This window comes from Parastagonospora nodorum (assembly GCF_000146915.1).
Source record: "Parastagonospora nodorum SN15 chromosome Unknown scaffold_2, whole genome shotgun sequence".
NCBI classification, from domain to species: domain Eukaryota; kingdom Fungi; phylum Ascomycota; class Dothideomycetes; order Pleosporales; family Phaeosphaeriaceae; genus Parastagonospora; species Parastagonospora nodorum.
In genome coordinates, this window is record NW_001884550.1 from 127,654 (window position 1) to 147,610 (window position 19,957).

General features: G+C 48.3%; 9 protein-coding genes across 9 annotated transcripts; 4 read left to right on the top strand and 5 right to left on the bottom strand.

Annotated features, from left to right (window-relative positions):
- Positions 1-2,761: 2,761 nt before the first annotated feature.
- SNOG_01175 (hypothetical protein) lies at positions 2,762-3,812 on the top strand (the record flags this gene model as incomplete). The annotated part of the gene is made up of 4 exons (XM_001791777.1): positions 2,762-2,776; positions 2,797-3,048; positions 3,087-3,141; positions 3,442-3,812. 4 exons carry the CDS (start codon positions 2,762-2,764, stop codon positions 3,810-3,812), a joined length of 693 nt encoding a protein of 230 aa, XP_001791829.1.
- A 1,549-nt stretch (positions 3,813-5,361) lies between these two features.
- On the bottom strand, positions 5,362-5,598 carry SNOG_01176 (hypothetical protein; the record flags this gene model as incomplete). Its single annotated transcript, XM_001791778.1, has 2 exons — positions 5,362-5,468; positions 5,544-5,598. 2 exons carry the CDS (start codon positions 5,596-5,598, stop codon positions 5,362-5,364), a joined length of 162 nt encoding a protein of 53 aa, XP_001791830.1.
- Positions 5,599-6,008: 410 nt separating this feature from the next.
- SNOG_01177 (hypothetical protein) lies at positions 6,009-7,166 on the bottom strand (the record flags this gene model as incomplete). Its single annotated transcript, XM_001791779.1, has 1 exon — positions 6,009-7,166. One exon carries the CDS (start codon positions 7,164-7,166, stop codon positions 6,009-6,011), a length of 1,158 nt encoding a protein of 385 aa, XP_001791831.1.
- Positions 7,167-8,172: 1,006 nt separating this feature from the next.
- Positions 8,173-8,798, top strand: SNOG_01178 (hypothetical protein; the record flags this gene model as incomplete). Its single annotated transcript, XM_001791780.1, has 2 exons — positions 8,173-8,202; positions 8,475-8,798. The coding sequence occupies 2 exons, from the start codon at positions 8,173-8,175 to the stop codon at positions 8,796-8,798; spliced, it is 354 nt and encodes a 117-aa protein (XP_001791832.1).
- A 320-nt stretch (positions 8,799-9,118) lies between these two features.
- Positions 9,119-9,253, bottom strand: SNOG_01179 (hypothetical protein; the record flags this gene model as incomplete). Its single annotated transcript, XM_001791781.1, has 2 exons — positions 9,119-9,186; positions 9,223-9,253. 2 exons carry the CDS (start codon positions 9,251-9,253, stop codon positions 9,119-9,121), a joined length of 99 nt encoding a protein of 32 aa, XP_001791833.1.
- A 346-nt stretch (positions 9,254-9,599) lies between these two features.
- On the bottom strand, positions 9,600-9,886 carry SNOG_01180 (hypothetical protein; the record flags this gene model as incomplete). Its single annotated transcript, XM_001791782.1, has 2 exons — positions 9,600-9,652; positions 9,793-9,886. 2 exons carry the CDS (start codon positions 9,884-9,886, stop codon positions 9,600-9,602), a joined length of 147 nt encoding a protein of 48 aa, XP_001791834.1.
- Positions 9,887-9,967: 81 nt separating this feature from the next.
- SNOG_01181 (hypothetical protein) lies at positions 9,968-10,366 on the top strand (the record flags this gene model as incomplete). The annotated part of the gene is made up of 2 exons (XM_001791783.1): positions 9,968-9,988; positions 10,244-10,366. The coding sequence occupies 2 exons, from the start codon at positions 9,968-9,970 to the stop codon at positions 10,364-10,366; spliced, it is 144 nt and encodes a 47-aa protein (XP_001791835.1).
- Positions 10,367-10,856: 490 nt separating this feature from the next.
- On the top strand, positions 10,857-12,568 carry SNOG_01182 (hypothetical protein; the record flags this gene model as incomplete). The annotated part of the gene is made up of 2 exons (XM_001791784.1): positions 10,857-10,944; positions 10,998-12,568. 2 exons carry the CDS (start codon positions 10,857-10,859, stop codon positions 12,566-12,568), a joined length of 1,659 nt encoding a protein of 552 aa, XP_001791836.1.
- A 394-nt stretch (positions 12,569-12,962) lies between these two features.
- SNOG_01183 (hypothetical protein) lies at positions 12,963-14,256 on the bottom strand (the record flags this gene model as incomplete). The annotated part of the gene is made up of 2 exons (XM_001791785.1): positions 12,963-13,114; positions 13,140-14,256. 2 exons carry the CDS (start codon positions 14,254-14,256, stop codon positions 12,963-12,965), a joined length of 1,269 nt encoding a protein of 422 aa, XP_001791837.1.
- Positions 14,257-19,957: the final 5,701 nt, after the last annotated feature.

Consider the following 19,957-nt stretch of genomic DNA (forward strand, 5'->3'; position numbering starts at 1 on the left):
TACCGGATTTACACTCTGAGACAATACCAGTGCTCTAGTGACTGTGCGGTCGGGAGGATGGAGGGACGGGCCGAAAAGGTTGACGAGAGACGGTGCGGTTCGGGATGACTGGAGACATGTTTGTGCGCTGCCTCTGGGAATGCGCTGTGCCGCTGCGGCTTTGGGGGGGATGTGGTGAGCTTGGCAATTTTGCTGTGGGCGTTGTGGGTGTTTGCGTGGCAGCCTGGTGTGGCTGCATATGTGTCTTGACTCCGTCGCAGCACGATCATGAGTCTGAAATCTCTATTCGTGCACCCGTGTACTTGGGTTTGACCGGTATGACTCTTCACGCGCCACACGCCTTACATATCTTCAAACTACAGCTCAACCACCTCATGCTCACACGTCTGCCTTCTATCGTCAATCAGTCCAAAACTTGTTAGCCGTCATAGAATTTATCGCAATTTTTCCCCGCTCATTAGCATGAGACTCCTCCTCGCCCGCACACACTCTTAAAAATCATTGAGTCGCAACTCTCACAACCGCCCTGTATATTCCATCCAAATTAAAAATTATTTATTCCTCTCTAGTAAGTAAGCTGGTTGTATGAACGGTTATCTTATTCTCCCCCATGTTCCTCAGAACGAGACGAATTGTTTTTTGACCATCAAGCAGCGTGAGTTTGAATTCTTGCTAGCACTGATTGATCTTTTTTCTCTCTTCTCAAAGTGAAAATGATTACTGCTGCTACTTTCCTTTGCTGTCTTGACTTCTCTCAAGTGTCTCGCATAGGTCTTGTTTTGTTTTCTTCGCGCGGAAGATAGCTCCATCAGTCGGGCAGTGCTGGGAATACGTCTCCGCGTTTCATCGTTTCAAGCAAGGGGTTGTGTGGATCATTCAGCCTTACAGGTGTGAGGCTCCGTCGGGGCCGCCGAGGAATGCCAATCATCCTGATTGAGAAATGAATAGTGTGCGCGGTTTCAAGTTTCAATGCAGGGGACTAGGAGAATGGGGAGGTGTGAATGTCGCAAGTGGTTGTAAGTAGCAATAGGGCATCTCAGCTTGTTTGCTGTAGTGTGGTGCATCTACCTCGCGCTGGATTGCTCGTCTGAGCGAACGTGCTTAATATTGAGACGCACATTGAGCAGAGCTATGTGTAACCTGGTGACGTTCCTCGTGATCGCGCAAAAAGAAAAAAGAATGGATAGTCGCCTGAATTGTCGCCGACTGGAGACGTTGTACCTATCTTTGCCTTTCGTCGCCTCCGTCCGAAGCTCGTAAGATATTCCACAACCATCTCGCGTCCCTTTGACGTTCTCGCAATGCTCCAACCTCGAAAGGCAATGTTTCGTAAACGCCACGGGTGGCGCCGATACTGCAACGTCCCACGAGCCCAGTCTACGGGTTCGACAATGCGTCATCCCTCGTCTGAACTGCAGCCAGCCTAAGCGAGTGAACACATGTTCGGCGAGGAAACGTGCTGGAGCCTTGTTATTGAGGTAACTACTTGATGAGGCTGTGGCCGGATCCTCTACGCCCGAGTCTTGTGAAATGGTCGACGGCGAGAGAGCGATGCAACATCGGTGCCTGCGAGAAGGTTCTCGAGAGCATAAATGGCGGCACTGCTTGGAAATGGGAAAAGGGCGCCGTGGACATTAGATTTCCAAGCCTATCCCGCTGCCGAATGCAGTAGTCTCCCATGGCCCCAAAATAACCCATTTGCAGACTTGAAATGCCCGTAAAATGCACCTCATCGAGCACCTGCATGATCGAGAGGCTATTATTACGCAAAGTCAGCAGCCTTCTTTCCTCCAATCCCATCTTTGTCTTATGCATGTATTTAACCTGTTGCGGACAATGGCTGACACTGGAACCTGAAACGTGCGGCGCAGTCAGCCCTATGGGCGCGAAAACGCGCTTAACGCGACTAGGGCACGCTACGATGGGATCGGGGCAGTGCCTATTTTTGGGGCCACATGCAGAGCTGCTGATGATGCTGCGATGCGCGAAGTGTGTTCCTGCAGGTGCGCAGATGGTGTGAGTGGAGTAGCCTCAGTGTCGGGTCTGCAGCGCGAGTGCTTCGAATTGATAATGGCGATTTGTCGGAATGCGAGTGTGAGCTACCGGTATCTAGAGAGAGCGCATTGTGAAAGTTGACGTGGCCGCCGTGGAAGCGAAGCGAGGTCACACTGCTATTGGAGCGAGTATTTCCGGACCCAATAGTTCACGAGAACCGACAGGGACATGTTGAGAGAGGTCTGCCTCCAAGGCAGTATCGCTGCTGGACCCGACTTCCTAATGCCGCTGTCGGCAGTGCTGGTTGTCCCGATCCTCGATATAGTTCAGGGGTGCATCTGATGTTGTGCACCTGGAAAAATTCCATTTCCATGTCATCGGGTGGACGGTGTACGAATGCAGGCATTGGAGCTCATGGGCATCCTTCTGCATCTGTAGCACGAACGTGGCTCAATTCCGGTACCAAGTCGACCCATGTGGGAACATGCAACGTGAGCACATCTGCAAGATGTATTGGACATGTTTCAAGAGCCCTGCCTGCAGATAGTAAAGCGAGCATTTTGCTGATTGGCGTGTCATGGCTATAACGTGAAATTGGGCGTCTGGGCGTAGGTCGCTGTCCGAACAGTCAATTGGGTTCAGCTGAAGCAGGTGTGCACGAACCAGGTATAGTGAACTAAATTTCGCCCGCAAGTCGCAGTCGCAATTGTACGAACTGCCTCCACGAAATTGCTGTGCGCATTACTCATTCGCTGCCCGGTCAACAATGATCAAAAAGGCGGTTCTCTAGCACCTTGATAGTCTGTATTCCCAGCAGTGCAGGACTACGGGCGATGCACATGTAAGGGCACTGCTCCTCGGCTCCGGGCTCGTGTTCTGGCAGCGGGAACTACGCCCGTCACAGTTATTGGTACTGCGCATAATCGCACTGAGTGGACCACAGCTGGACCATGTGCGCTGAACTTCGCGGATGGCCTCCGATCCGTCAGAGGCATGCAGCACAAGTCGGCGAATCCTGTATCTGGCATGCTACTCGCCTCAACGGCTAATTCTGTATGTGGGATGGCAGTACTCTCAACGGCTGATTCCAGCATTCAGGCACCAACGGCGTGGCGCTCTGGAGTGGAGTTCGACAATGGGGAGCGGGTGTGTGGCTCAACGCTCCGCCCTGCGCTGTGTTCCCCAGCGTAGTCGAACTACGAAAAAGGTCCTTTGGGACTATGATTCGCCGAGCTGCGGGTGTTTCAAGCCATGCGGCGGCCTCCCTCTTGGAACACTGTGCTGTAACGTCCCGAGCGTAGTTCGCACATGGCCTGAGGCAACGCGCAGGCACAGCAGTGCTCGTGGCCACGGATCGTCCTCCATTTGGCGACTGCTACGCAAGATCGTCATAGATCGCATTGCTGTGCGACCGCGATAATTGATATTGTGCTGTACACTTCCCAGAATTGTCGAGCTCAGTACCGACAATCAATGGCTGTGCCGTCGCCTCATCGGAAGCGGCATCTCACCAGCGGGTTGCCGAAGCAGTCGAGTGTGTAACAATCCCTGCTGCATTGCGCAGGTCCGCTATTCGTGGGTTGAGGAGACCGATGCACATGCTCGTGATGATGCTGTATGACTGTGTCGCACATTATTATTTTCACCCGCCAATAGCAGGTCCTGCAGCGCTTGTCGAAGAAGGATTCCTGCCTGATCTCCCCACGCCGTTCATCGTCGCAATGCGTATCCGACGTGGGAATGAAGACGTGTCCTGGGGGAGAGGAGGACTCCAGATGCAGATTGAGAGGAGGCAGGCAGGCAAACCTCTCTGGTGAAGTGCGCATCTTCTGCGACGCTCCTCTTTCCACTTTTTTTCGAGTCCATGAGACCTGCAATACCTTTTGCTCAACGGCTCCACCACCCAATCGCAAGCTCTCGCAATACCAGCCGCGGGTCGACTTCAAGGTTGCGTCCTTAATCCCTAATCAGCGCAGCGCGGCTGGCCCCTAGCGTCGCAACCGTGCACTGCGGCTCATCCATGTGCCACGCCCTCAGCACTGACACACAGACCCTGAAACTTATTCTGGTCTACCACCCATTCCATCGCGTCACTCGCCATATGCTGCGCAGTGCGCCATTGCAGGCTGCGATGACTAGAAGCCTTGACCAGGACCAGGGCTGCGTGGGCTTGCAGCCATTCCCGGCGCTATGGTTTGCTGGTGAAGGTGTAAGTGAACAGTGCGTATAAAGACTTTGGATGCCTGGCGGCAGGCAGAGAATAGTCACACTCACAACGAAAACGTAAACCATCCGCCTTCTTCAAGCGTCCCTTTCTTGGCCTGTACATCTCTGTTGTTTCATATAAGTCGAGTCGATATCCCGTTGAGTTCAGGCATCACTTCAGTCATCCTCTTCTTCAGTCTTCCATCGCTTGCAAATCAGCATACTCCGTCGGCTTTCACTACAACCGTTCCGTTGCCACTACATCCTCGATTTACTATCACTTCGCCACTACAATCAACTTCAATCATATATCAAACAATCCAAATGGAAGGTCGCGGCGGTTACAACTAAAGCGCTCGAACTACCAAGCAACACCACCTCACATCAGATCTATATCATCAGAAACACCACCCATCAGCTAGGCGAAGAAGCAATCTACACCTCCGCATCCCCAATACCAATACAACCATCACCATGGGTCGAGGCGGATACAACTAAGCCAGCGGCTGCTCCCGCACGCCGCCACCACCATCAACACATTCGCCTTCTTCACCTCTATAACAGCCACGATGGCTGCTCCATCAACGACTAAACACCATCACCGGCCCCGGCCAACATCCCGAACGCAGCGCAAGCAACGCACCGAGCGCTGGCGGACAAACTTCCCGCAATAGCATCACCTTTTGGGCTTCGGCCATGTATCTCTACGCACACCTTCTGTACCAACGTTTCTTTATCCTTTTGTATCACCATCTTCCCTTCTTCCTTTTAGCACAGCATAGCACAGCACAGCGATGGAGTCTCACCTGCGGTATCTAGACATGTATGATGGAACACGAATTCGGGGCATAGGGATATCGGCGCGCTTTTTTTGTTCTGCATATTTCATCGGCGTCGAGGGGTTTGCTTTTTTTTTTAGTAGAATGGGAAACCGGCCGGGAATAGCGGCTCTTCATTGAGCTGGGCCAGGCAACGGGAAATGGGCATACGGTAAACGGAAACGGAAACGGCACGTTTTTTATAGAGCTTGGAACCTGTTTGGAGTTTTGGGGGGCGTCTTTCTGTTTCTTCCTTGTCTATCGGAGCTTTCCTTTTGGAAATTCACATTCGCTTTATTTGGCCACATCTCAAATCTTCAATCTCTCTGCTTTTGCATCCATCTTACTCCGTCTGCATCTGCGCTGGTTGATCCAGTAGCATGTTTTCCTCACTCCATAGCCACTTAATACCCTGGTCGGTATCTTTGAATCCAAAACTGCTCGATCGGTCTATCCCACATATCACTTTGCATTGTCACATTTCAGCCCCAAGTAGCAAAATAGCGCAGCAGCAAAATAGCGCACCCCTGTCATGATCCTTCCCGAGCCCGAGCGCATGCGTATGCGCAAACGTGGCCATTGCGTATGCTCGATTCGAAAACAACGGTTATGATCTCATTTCCCTACACAGAACCTGCAGCAAGCACGTTAGATCAGTAATTTGGAATGCCCATCGCAAAGCTTCTAGAAGGTGGCAGGGGGAAGCGAGAGGTCAACGTGGTATAACGTGAGACGGGCAAGGAGGGATTCCATATTCACGACCCCGGGCTATGCTTGCCCTGCGCACTTATCGATTTGCGAACGGTCACACGGTTCCAGTAAAAGTGGCTTGTGGGCCATGGCTGTGCGTTGATGAAATGGGTTGATGAAATGGGGCGGAAAGATTGGTGGTTGTGATGGTAGTGGTCATGGCGCAGTACGCCTTGTCGACAGGGTAGAAGATCGAAGCGCAAGCGAACGACAAATCAGAAAACGGAACAGGCATGTGACTTACTTCTCAAATACGACACCTAGAACTTCTTCAACGTCGCCGCCCTCTCCACGGCCGGTAATCCGAGCCAGTGCTTCGGCAGCCGAGCGCAGTGATTCGGCAGCCACAACTATATCTATCTCATCGTTCGGGTCGGTAGGAGAAGGCTCTGACGCCAGCAAATGTGGGTCAACGGTCGTTAAGAAGGTCTCCAGGTGGCCGAGACATTCGGAGAGTAAGAGACGTTGACGCTCGGTTGCGCCAAGGGACTCTTGCCAAAGTCCGGGGTCGGGGTCCGACTCTGGCACTAGTGCGGCAGTCATGCTTTTGAAGACGTCGAGAAGGGTGGTCAGGAAACTCTGGATGTGGCCAGGATCTGATGACGTTGCTGCTGCGGATGCCTTGCAAGAGATGAAGGTGACTCGATCAGATGAGATGCCCAGTTCGGACTGCATTCGCATTGCCCATGTGTGCTCTAGAAAAGCGACGTTGTCGAGTTGGTCAATCTTGTTGATGGCGACGACAACGTTGACACCAAGATCTACACACTTCTTGGCCGTCTCCATAACTTCGGGATCCGTCTCGGCTGTGGCGTCTTGAACGACGATCAGAACATCCGACTCGAGCGCACGCTGCTTGGCCCGCTTGATGCCTTCTTGCTCAACTGCACCAACAGCCTCTGCTCCTACAAGACCAGCTCTGCGCAAGCCAGCCATGTCCCCAATCTTCACAAGCCACCCGCCCAAATCAACGCCGACTTCGACAACATCTCGTGTGGTTCCGGCTTCTTGGGAGACGATTGCCGCGTCTCTACCGACGATACGGTTGAGCAGGCTGCTCTTTCCGGCATTCGGCGCTCCAAGGAGTGCCACGCTTATGCCGTTCCGCAGCAACTCTCCGCGTACGGCATTCGCAACGTGTGCCTCCATTTGGGTGCGCAAGGCTCGGACCTGTTCGGCGACAGAGGCGCATAATATGGCAGGTGATTCATCGAAGTGCTGGTCCTCGGAGAAGTCGATCAAGGCCTCCAATTCCCCCCGCGCCGCAAGCAGAAGCTGCCGCCAGTGCTCATACCGAACAGCTAGCGACGACGTCGTGCCGCGCACAGATAACTTGCGCTGCTGCTCAGTAGATGCGGATAGTGTCTCGCCGAGCGACTCGATTTGAGGCAAATCCATGCGATTGTTGGCGAATGCGCGCCGTGTGAACTCTCCAGGTTCGGCGTAGCGAATTGAAGGTGTAGACCTTGTCCGACTTTCGCCAGCTGATGCACTTCGTGGTATTGCTGCTAGTACTGCGCGAACAATGGCCGGCCCGCCATGCACGTGCAGCTCGAGCACATCTTCGCCAGTGACAGTGTTCGGTGCGGGAAAGTGTAGGACAAGTGCACCGGAATCGAGGAGAGTAGCGGGCAAAGGCGATTGATGAGGGCTATACAGCTTGCGAAGCGTCGCATATCGCGGCTTTGGGAGAGGAGTCGAGGGACACAGCCCTTTATAGATCTGTCATGCGTTCAGTGGAGTCGCATAGTTAGAGCTACGTTAGGTGTACCTGTCTACATGCTGAGCCAGATATCCTAATGACGGCTATAGCAGCCTTTCCGGATGCAGTCGACAGAGCATATATTGTGGGTTCATCATGACTGAGACTGGTAACGTGATATGGCCGATGCTGGAGCAGGCTCAAGGGCTGCTGGATGAGGTAGTGCGGGCCATGGTGAGGAAACACAGGAAACACCCGTTTGGCTCCAATGGGCACAGAAAAGCGGCACAACGAAGGGTCAAGCGATCTAGGCTGCGTAAAGCGGTAATTGCATCTGAAAGACGTAGTGAAAGCTCTCATCCCGAGAGCAAGAAGATTGTCACATGGTGGGGTGCAATTGGCAGAGTCGTGGTTCGCTGGTGTTGCTTCTCCGCAAATGGCCCTAGCGACTGGACCCACCCTCGAAGTCTTGGCTGCCAAAATAATTTCTGGAAGCCACCCGTCGCCCGCCGACAACAACCAACGCTGCCCACAAGTAAAAACATACGCCATGGCTTCAGGTATGAGTCGCACGTGATATCGTATGAAACACTGAATGCTAAGAATCCGCAGACGATCTCGTGTGGTCCATCATTGGCACCGACTTTTGCAGTTTCAAACTCAAGACCACCAAGGACCAGACCTTCTGTCGCAACGAGCACAATGTCTCTGGTTTTTGCAGCAAACAGTCCTGTCCGCTTGCCAACTCTGCGATATGCCACCATCCGATCCCGATCCCGCCACCGGGAAGTCTCTACCTCCTACATCAAAAGCGATCGAGCGATCCTCACTGCTCAAAATGCGTGGGGAGCGCATAAAGCCTTTCAAGCCAACTACACCAAGGCGCTCGAACTAGTCGACGAACACGTTGCATATTTCCCAAAATTCCCTTATCCACAAGAACAAGCAGCGTTTGACGAGGCTGACTCAGGTCAACATTCGCATCCGCAAACTGGCAAAGGAAGAAGAGCGCCTGGGTGAGCGACTGGTACCGAGACTGGCGCCCAAGGTGCGAAGGCGCGAGGAGGGCCGAGAGAGGAAGGCGCTGGCTGCTGCCAAGGTCGAGCGTGCGATTGAACGAGTTCTCATCGACCGTCTTCGCTCTGGTGCGTATGGAGATCGCCCGCTCAACGTCGAGCCGAATGTGTGGAAGCGAGTCATGCGCGGTCTCGAGAAGGAGGGTCAAGTCGAGCGAGACGAGGACCTCGATGACGGTATGGAAGAAGAGGACGAGGAGAACGAGTATGAGCACGAGACGGAGAACGGCGTGGGCGAAGTCGAGTACGTGAGCGACATTGAGGGCGAGACCGACGACGAGATGGAAGACTTTGAGGACTGGGTCGGCGGACAGAGCCCAGACGAAGGCTCAGGCGACGATGATGAGAGCGACGACGCCAGCGCCAGCGAAGCCGAAGACGACGAATCTGCTGATGAAGACACCGAGGCGCTCAAGAAGACTCTCGCTAACCTCAAGCGCAAGCGACCAGCTGGACCCCCTCCCAAGCCCAAGAAGAAGCCCTCCAAAGACTCCAAGGGCCCCAAACGCAACATCGAATACGAAATCGAGAGGGAGCCTGCTACGAGAGAGGCTATGCGTATATGATACCCTTCAGCATATTATTGACAGCATCGGCGTTCCATTTTTGGCTTCATATGACAGCGCACTAGACAGACAGGCTACAAAAGTTACATGCGCGGCACTCTGCTACTTACTAGCATAACCGTCAAAGAACTTGCAAGACATTGTAAGACATCTCGCACGTTCTCAAAGTTTCCTGTTCTTCACAATGTCTCATGTTTCACGCATACATATCCTGCTTTTCATGATTTTCTTGCCGTGAAAACTCCATACAGAATGCTCGACTACGCTTCCCCAAATACCTATGTGCAGAAGAAATAGTGTGAGCTGTAGGCCGCTGAGCTTAGGCATTTTGCATAGCATACTACTGATCCCGGGTAGCTGGACACTCTTCGCTCCTGCACTCCAGACATCTACCACACAGATTTGCTCACCACAATCCCGTCTTCTCCTACATCATTCCCAAATGTCGTTGACGACCTCTTGGTCGCACGAATGAACATGATGCAGCTCAAGCTGACACCTTACCTGATACATCTCCGAATGTCTTTGGAGACAACCTCGCTACTTCTCCAGAGAAAAATTATATTCTTTTACAACCTTTAATCACAGATACGTTGGCTGAACCTGCTCTGCATACTTCTCATGACGATGCTGATGTGTGGAATCCGCAGCGGGACAATCCGAAGCCATATCTTACTCACCAGCTTGTGGTATACGAGGGTTTGGGAGTAGTGCAGACGGTGGGTGTAAGGTTTGGAAGGAGCGGAGGAGGAGAAGATGCAACGGTCTCGGCATGTTGGGTTGTAGTAACAAGGCAGTGGGAAGTGTTGAGGCGAACAGTGTTATAGATATAACAGGGGTGGTTGGAGTTGAAATATGTGTAGTGTTATGAAGCCTGTAAGCTTTGTGTATTGTTCGACAATAGCTGCATAATTGTGTTCGTGATTCATCTTTCGTATATACACTGCGTACTGATGTTCATCTCCTCTTTCGCTCCTCACTAAAATCTGCCTGGGTATCATTTCTTGCGACTCCACATTTTTCAAGACTCTCCAGAAGGCCTGCTAGATGCTAAGCACTGGCCGTGGGATCCACTTCAAAGACATATGATCTCGTGCCTGACATGCCCGTTGTCAACTACCACTACTGCAGCATGTCAATGTCACCCAAAGCGTTGGACTCAAGCCCCTTGCACGCTCGCCATACCCCAACCGGCAACCCGCTCGCCATCAATTCCCCATCTCTGCCGAGCACGAGGACCATTTCCGCGACTAAAAGCTTAGCGAGCTTCCCTCGCCTCGTCACGGTGCCCCATCCCCACACCCCAGCCTTCATCACTGCGCCGGGACTGCCCAAAGAAGCAACCCGCTACGCAAGCAACGGGTATTCATCAGAAACCGACCAATCGATGGCGAGTCGTGCGCTGCGATGCGGTTTTCCGTCTCCGCACGCTTTTCCCCACGGGGTGCGCGACGTGCTGATCTCTACAGGCGGCTGAAGGCGCTCAACGTCATCGCGCGACTTGGGGCCATGGAAATGATGCTTGCCGTGGCATTGGAGGTGGCGCTAGGCGTCTTTGTGGGGATAGCGTTTCATCAGGAACATTGTGTAGTGGCTCTTCATAAGCTCAAGCATCGCAGCGTTTTGCCTTGGAAAGTCTTGTATGTGTATTATCCTTCTGAGTCTGATTCGAACGTGGTGAGGAAGAGCTGGTCACACATACGCCGAGGTTAGAATCGACGAACGCAAGCGTCTGGTTTTCAAGATGAAGAAGTTCTACGGGCTCACGGGCACGGGGCTGAATATTGCTATTGCTGTTGTAGCTGGTACGGATTTCGCGCTTTTTGGATATGGTGAGTACTTTCCAAAACTCTGAAGAAATTATCCGAGGACTGACATCTTCCAGATCAGGGTGTCATGGGCGGTCTCTTGACCCTAGGATCTTTCCTCAAATACTTTCCCGAAATTGACACCGTTAATCCACCTCCTGGGAGCAGTCCAAGCCATGTAGCAACTATCCAAGCCATCACTGTCGGCGCATATACTCTCGGATGCTTCTTCGGCGCGGTAGCCACCATCTGGCTAGGCAACATTCTCGGACGCAAACGCACAATCTTCATCGGCTCGGTCATTATGATCATTGGTGCTATCTTGCAAACTGCTTCTTTCGGCCTCGCACAACTGATTGTTGGGCGATGGATCACAGGCTTTGGAAACGGCATGAACACGAGTACAGTACCCACGTGGCAGTCAGAAACCTCGAAACCCCATCGCAGAGGCCAAATGGTCATGATTGAAGGCTCATTGATTGTCTTCGGCGTGATGCTAAGCTACTGGATAGATCTGGGCTTTTCTTTCCTCGAGCCCAGCAGTATCGCTTGGCGATTCCCAATCGCATTCCAGATCATCCTCGCCGTCTTCATCCTCATTGCCATTCCCGGTCTTCCAGAGTCGCCTCGATGGCTCATTCTAAAGGGCCGCGACGATGAGGCTTTGGACGTACTTGCCGCTTTGAGCAACGCATCTCGCGAGGACAAGAAGATCAAGGCAGAATTCCAAGCTGTCAAGGACGTCGTATTTGAGATGTCCAAGGGCGGATTCAGGGAGTGCTTCAAGATGAACCGGAATCGCAACTTCCATCGCACTGTCTTGGCTTATGTCAATCAGATGTTCCAGCAGATCTCCGGTATTAATCTTGTCACGTATTACAGCGCGACCATCTTCGAGAACAGTATCGGTCTCTCGCCTTTCCTCAGTCGACTTCTGTCCGCCTGCAACGGAACTGAATACTGGATGGCATCTTGGATCGCCATCTTCACCATTGAGAAATTCGGTCGTCGCCCACTGATGTTATTCGGCGCGGCCGGCATGGCCATGTCCATGGCCGTCCTCGCTGGCACCACAAGTTCGATCGGCAGCTCCAGCATGGGTCTCGCTGCCACGGTCTTCCTCTTTGTGTTCAACTCGTTTTTCGCCATCGGATGGCTGGGCATGACATGGCTCTACCCCGCCGAGATTACACCATTGAGCATTCGCGCGCCAGCAAACGCCATCGCGACTACAGCGAACTGGGCTTTCAATTTTATGGTTGTAATGGTAACGCCGGTCGCGTTCGCCAGCATCGGCTACCAGACCTACATCATCTTCGCCGTAATTAATCTCGCCATGGTGCCGTCAGTGTACTTCTTCTTCCCTGAGACCGCTGGTCGCAGTCTGGAGGAGATGGATGAGATATTCCACAAGACAACACGTGTCTTCAGTGTTGTCAAGATTGCACATGAGTTGCCCCATAGATATGGCAAGAAGGGAGAACTATTGGTCGACTATGAAGATACAGAGGCGGCGAGAGAAACAGAAAGGAGAAGAAGCTCGGTGACCGGTGCCGAAGCCGGAGTGGGTAGGGGCGGCATACTCGCACAGGATGAGGACAAGAACATTAGGGAACACCATGAGAAGGCAGATGCCAATGGTTTGTAGATCATTTTGGAAATTACAGATTAATTGGTTATTGGTAGCGATGCTTAGGCTTGGACCCTAAGTACCAAGTTCTTCAGCACCACTATTAATTATCTTCCCCCGTCTGACTCCACTACTTTTTATTCTTGCTAGGCGCAGCACACGTTCCTACAGTTTCTCCTGCTCAAACGAACCCGTGCTGAGCCCAGACCAACCCATTCGCCTCCCTCGCAACCCGCCTTGAGCCTACAGACCATGAGTCAGATATGTCGCAACAGGTACGTGTTTGCTGGAAGTTTCAACATGTACGCAGACACGACCAAGCGACGACCGAGCAGGGTCGCCTATCAAACCTTTTCCCTGGAAGAGGCCCCTATCAAGCACGGCTGAAACAGGTTGGCGTGCACACAAGGTATCAAGGCGCCGTTGCGAGGGCCGGAGACGAGATCAACGCAGACCCTATTGCTGCGCTGCCTTCGCCATAGCGATGGAAGGGTGGTTGAGCTAGCTCGGACAAATTTCCCATCGTGGTGTTCGCTTCCTCAGACCAGCCACCTCGTGCCAAACCTCAGCACGTCCAAGTCATGCTTACTCGGCAGCTTTCCATTCCCTTCTAAATCGTGTAGCAGCGATGGATACCGGCCGAAATCCACGAATACGCCTAACAGTTTCGTCGCCACTTCTTCCATCTTCGCGGCTAGGATCTGCCATGCGCGACCGTGGCCTCTCGGGCCGATGCATGAATCGTGCGTCGGGCACGATCTGCATGTATATGCTTTCAGGAATGCGTGGCATAGCTCGTGCAGTATGGTGCCGAGGCGGTTTCGCCAGCGCACGTCGAGGTCGTCTAGGTCGCCGTGGTGTCGGTAGAGTTTTGGGTGGAGTAGGACCTGTGTGCCGATGATGGGGTTGAAAGTCCCGATGCCGAAGCATGTCTTTTCCGTGTCGGGGAGCCATGCAAAGCCTGATGAGATGCTTTGACGATGTGAAGGGATAGCGCCGAAGAAGAAGACCTTATTCAGGATTTTGACGAGTTGCAGCATTTGTGTGCTAGATGCGCTAGAGCGCATGTCCTGTCCGGTCAGGTTGGGGTTCCAGGAGTGTACAAGGCTGCGGAGTCTGAATACATCGAGGCTGGCCTTGTCTGCGGTGTTGTGTGCATATGTTTTGTCCAGCCAAGCGACGTGATGCCGGACGAGCCGCATCGCTTCATAGTCTCCATAGAGGCGCAGATTGAGCTTTGGTAGCGGGTAGGATGATGTAAGATGCGGCTGTGAGAAACGACTTGACTTTGCACGCCGGCCATCGATGTCGCACTGTATTGCGCCGTGTGCGCTATTCTGGCCAATTTCATATAGCCATGGAGCACACTTGTCGCAGTCGCATGGTGTGGGCTTTCCTTCCACCCACGTCTTCAGCTCGTCTAAGCTTGATGGTATTTTGCGCGAGACTCCTTCGCGAGGTGCGTGTTGTCGCCCAAGGATGCGGTCTTCGATATACATAAATCTGGGATTCAGCAAGAGGAAAGGCTCCAGGATCGGTAGGAGGTTGTGAAGAAATGTTGGCCCATTACATTCTCGTTCTCGATCATCAAAGTGGTCTCCTGTTTGCTTGCGGAATCTGCGAATGAGCCGGGTCACAGCTTGGGAAGGACTTGGACTGCATTTTTTCGTCGCCGAGTCGGTCACCGTGATCTCGTGAAGTCCCATACGTTTTGATCATACGTCAGCATGTCAAAGGAATGAGAATGTCAGAAAGAAGACTCGGTGATTAAGAGTAAGACGAAAGGAGAAAAGCATGAACCATCTGAGAGTGAAGCGCTGCTGCATGGTCAGCCTGTATAAACGATGAGGCGTTAGATTGCAGTACGAGGATTGACACAGGGATGAGGCTCCGGAAGGTTGAAACGTTCGGGTATTCGGAACGCGAACATGTTCGGCAACTCTAGCGATGTCGCTTCAGAGTGACCCGCGAGAATCAGATTAGACTCGAAACAAGTCCTCAACAAGCCGTACGAAATAACCTTCGAAGGCAGGTGTCGCGCCTGATTGAGGTTTGTCTGTGTATTCGCGTCAAGCAATATGGCAGACTGGAATACCTAGCTAGGTCATATCATCACCACATACTAAACTTGCAACACAACACGCCTTGTCACGGAGTTCGGAACCAAAGATAGTTTACCACCTCGCGTAGCTACAACTGCAGGAGCAACACAACGCCTCGATAGAATTAAGCAAAAGGTTTGTAATATTAGATATATGTTGTATCTGCCATCCTGTGAGTGGGGTTTTTGTTCTTTTCGTTCTGCTGGTGTTGTAGGGCTAGAAATTGCATTGATGCCAGGCGTGTTTCGTCCTGACGGAGGTGTACATAGACGTTAAACCATCAATCCTGACGGATGTGGCAAGGTACAGAAATTTATGCACAGTTGATAGCTGACTATAAATACCAAGCTCGTGCAAAGAGCCCTTGACGTGCTAAGTGGAAGCGATCGCGGAGTGAAATACTACGTGTGGACAGGAGTCGGATGTTAAACACCTAACTTAGGTACCGGAACTAGATCAGCAGCAAGCGCGCTATACAGCAACATCAATATTGTATCAACTCGCATTCGGCTTTCTCTTGAACTTACACTGCATGAGCTCGCACACTTTGTTGGGCAGAGGCAGGGCGGAACAAAGTTGTTTTCGCAGCATTGCCCGAATTGTCGGGGAATAAGGCTGGTGTCTTCGATGTGGCTGATAGTTCCGTCCACTTGTAGGATGTCAAGTGCGAGAGAAGAAGCGCAGAGCGCAGAGATGATGGCGAAAAACTTCATGGTAGCGTTTGCAGGTAGATTGTGTTGTCGAGTTTTGTGAGTAAAGGCATTCAAAGATGGCCACCAACGGCGAGAGCGAGCGGCTGTTTTATATCTCCAGGATAAGTCTTAGGGTCTCCCCTGGTACTTCGGAATCTTGAGCATACACCTTCGCGGTGTAGGGCGGTGTTGACGTAACCTACGTCTGTGCATGGTGAAACATCCTGCATATGTAATTAAGCAGACGAGAGTTGATGAGACCAACAGGTGCCGTAGCGTGAAGCTGTGTCTTATTGGCTGTTCTCAGCCCACTACCGCAGGGAGTGTTGGTAGATTCCTTGGTATCGATATACCGATGGTCCGATTCCGCTACAACAAGCCCGAGCAAGCCCCAGCATCCGTGGGATCCGTGAACACCGCGAGGTCCTCATGTACCTAGAGCTACAACAGCAGCGCAGCACACCGCAATTATAAACTTCTCTCAAAGCATCTATAGTTTGCCTAGCTCGACCATGCTCTACCTGCAAGTGTTAAAATTAGATTAATGTACTTTTCGTCTTGCTGTAAAGGTTTTGGCGCATTCAATGCCAAGCCCTAGCGGTCTCACTAGTGCTTGCAAGATTCTTTCGTTCGGTATTACCTGTCGATTCGGGCAGAATATGTCCAGAATATGTCCCAACTAGATTCGGTCCTTTATTCAAAATTGCCACTGTGGTACCGCACGAGAGAAGCCCTTGAGTCTCGAGCTCCCTACGATGCTCGGGAAGCAAATTTGGTCAAAGGCCAAGGGCCCATTGGTGCACAGACAGAGTGGCAGCTGTTAATGAGCACCCACATAGATAATAATCTACACTCACATAAGGCTCGCTTACTGGGGGGCCTAGTAGCTAAGCTGCCGCTTAACTTAATATTACCTAATTAGTATAGAGAATAGTCTATAGAGAGTTTTAAGCTACTTATAGAAGGTATTTTACTCTTAGGTAAATATTCTAAGTTTAGCGTTAATAGCTAGAAAGTTATATTGCGTTAAGTAGCTTCTTAAGCTATAATACTATAATGCGCAGCGCTATTACTATTATTTTTTGCTCTTTTACTATACTATATTATCTCTTTATTATATTATTATTGCCTCTAGTTACGCTGTATTTGCTGTCTTATATACTATTGCTATAGCTTAAAAATCTCTAGAACTCTAATATAGAGCTGCTATTACGTCTAGTAATACTAGCATCTATTGCTAGCCTTAACTTACTTAAGAGTAACTTAGATAAAGATAAAGATAAGAATAAGGCAGAAACTAAGGTTATTGTTAGCGCAGAGACGCATATAACTAGTTATTAATAGGATGCTATTTCTTACTATTATATATACTAGGCTACTGCTAACAATATTAATATTAACGTTAATAACCTTTAGAATAACGCATCTTATACTCTTTATAACTACTTACTGCTGCTAGAGCTATTATATAATAGCTATAACGCTGCTATTAAGGCAGTTATAGCCTAGAGAGATGCCTATAGTATCTTATATAAGCAGTAAAAATAGAGCTGCAGTAGACGCTATTAGCAGCTATTTGCTTGCAGCTGCTTATTTAAGCAAGCATCTAATAAGCTAGGTAAGAAGAGAAAGTAGATAGAAGTAGCTTCTATAAAATGTAAGTATTCTTAGAGGTTATATGTTATTATAGAGAACTATATAAATCTTAAGAAGTTACGATAGAGAGTACTATATTATAAAGATTATAAATTAATTATATATAATTACTCTCTAGAGATAAGTAAGCTTATAGTTACTTATTAGCGTAGAGTAACGCGCAGTTCTAAGATATTAGTAAAACTTTTAGAAATCTTTAAGATAGTATATAGCGCAAAATAGAGCTTACTATTAATTAAAAAGTAATTTCTTAGCGCTCTTTAGACGCGCTAGAACGTTAGAAATAAGTATTATTATTATCTCTAATAGTAATTAAGTATATAAAATAAGATAGAGCTAGTAGAGAAGAAGATAGAGGCTACTAAGTAATAGCACCTATAAGTTCTAGAGTTTCTTTTAAAGTTCTAGCCTATACGCTATCTAGATGCTCTTATTAGCTAATTCTATAATATTAAGTTTTAAGTTACTTAGAACGCCTTAGCATCTGCTTAAAACGCCTTAGCATAATACTAAACTTTGTAATAGTTATAAGCCTGCTAATAATAGCTATCTTAAATACTTTATTTTCGTTACTCTATAATACCTTAAGATCTTTAAGAAGTTACTAGATATTATTCTTCTTAATTACACCTTTAAAACGAACTGCTATAATCTCTCTTTACTTAATATTATTAGCTTAAATAGTAATAATTATACTATCTACCTTAGAGTTACTCTAATAAAAAGGAAGAATAAGAGTGCGTTTTTCTAGATTTTAGAGCATCTTAAGGCTTTGTTTAAGCATAAGAAGATTATAATATGCCTCTAGGTTATTAATAATAATAGAGCTTATATTAACGTATTAAATAAGGTCTTTAATAACTCTAATATTACTATATGCTAGTAGCATATAAATAAGAATATTCTTAGCTATATTAGAGAGAGTAGTTCTCTATCTATAACCTTAGCTTTTAGGCGTTATTATAAGAGTAAGCTCTAGATAGATAATAACTCTACTAAGGCCTTTATAGAGCTCTACTATGCTACCTTACGTTTCTAAATAGTCTCTAAGTTTAATAGCAATCTTACTGCTATTAGAAAGCTCTTCTTTAATACTGCAGAGTATCTAAATAGGCACTAGTTTAGTCTCTATTAAGATAAGCTTATAGACTATTAGGTTAATTAATATGCTTACTTTAGCTTACTAGTAACCTCTAAGGCTAAGAGCGCTTATAAGATAATTAAGAAGTAGCTAAATAGCTTAGAAGCTAATATTCTATAGCTATTTTAACGCCTTAAAAGCTTCTATAAGGAGCATATTACGCATAATAACTATGTTAAAATTTAAGCTAACTAAGCAGTTAGATAGAACTGCTAAAATCTAATTTTTGCTGCTATTATAAGCAGAATTACTTGCTACGCACTTATAATTATAGCTAAAACTTACCTCTATGCAAAGGCTAAGCTACGTTATTAATAGAGTAAGAATAGCTATACTCTAAAAGCTTGCTAAGATATCTACTTATAATTACTTAGGCTGCCTTATTACTACTAGATAATAGAGCTAGAGCTCTTATCTAAGTTATTACAAAGCTCTAATTTTAACCTATATTAGTAAGTTAATTATAGCTAGGCGCCTATAATATTAGTAGCTCTGCGACTTCTTAAGCCTTATATAGAGCAATCCTAGCGTATAGAACCTTATTATTATATTGCTAGTAGTAGTAAGTAAGGCAATTATTATAACTCTAGCTTATTTAAGTATCTAGATAAGAATAATATAAGTGCTACTATGCTTACTATTCTACTATAAAGAATAGCAACGTAGGCAATAACTCTAGCCTTATCTCTATATATTTAGTAGCTAAACGCATTCTAATAAGCGCACTAGCTTATAGCTTACTATCTAATTATAGTAGCTACTATATAGCTCTCTATTCTCTATCTAATATCTCTACTAACGCGCGTAGCGTTGCCTTATCTACTCTATCTACTATATAATTAGCTATATAATAGGCAGTTAGTTTAGCTGCTAAACGCTACGCTGTTGTAGGAATATATAAAAGCTCTAGAGCTACTGCTCTAGCTTCTAAATAGTTATTATCTACCTATATTTACTATATATAGCGCGTCTTACGTATACGCGCAATACTAGCCTTATTAGCTTTCTTAGGCATATTATCTAGGCTCTCTACCTGCTAGGTTGCTACCTAATTACTATAGGCAAATAGTAAGCTAAGAGCAGCCTAATAATAAGAGCTTTAAGTAATATATACTTAGCTGCGCATATAGATACGCAGGTAGGTTAAACTTTTATAAAGAATAATACTAAATAATAAATATTTACTCTATAAATAACGCTAAAATATAAACGCAATTATACTATTTTACTCTAAAATATTCTACTAAGCTCTCTTAGAGCTTACTAACGCATACTTTACTATACAAATTTGCTAGCTAGAGTATATTACGCTAGGCTCAGCTAGATAGGCTGCTAATACTTAGCTGCTATCTGATTCGGGCTTAATGTAGCTTATATAGGTGTAGATTATTATCTATGTAGGTGCTTATTAACAGCTGCCAGACAGAGTTCGTGGCATAACTAGTAACCAGCGCCTAAAGGCCTGTTTGGTTGCTCCATTTTCAACGCCTGTGTACAGAAGAACAACAATAATTTCTATTCTGTATAATACTATATAGAAATAGAAAGCAAATATTCTAAGTAGAGAGAAGAGTTAAGAGAAGCGACTTGCACGCCTCTCTAAAGCTGCATCTATTTTTTAACTAGGCGTTGTTAGCTTTTGCGGCCAGGGGTACGCAAAAGTTAAGATCTTAGTAGCAGCGCTAACAAAACGGTACCACGCCGTTTTACGAAACACGAGCCCTATCTCATCTCTATCTCCAAAAATTTCCAAAACGGAGTCTAATTTGGACTAAACGGCTACTTGAAACGGAGCAACCAAACAAGCCCTTATTAT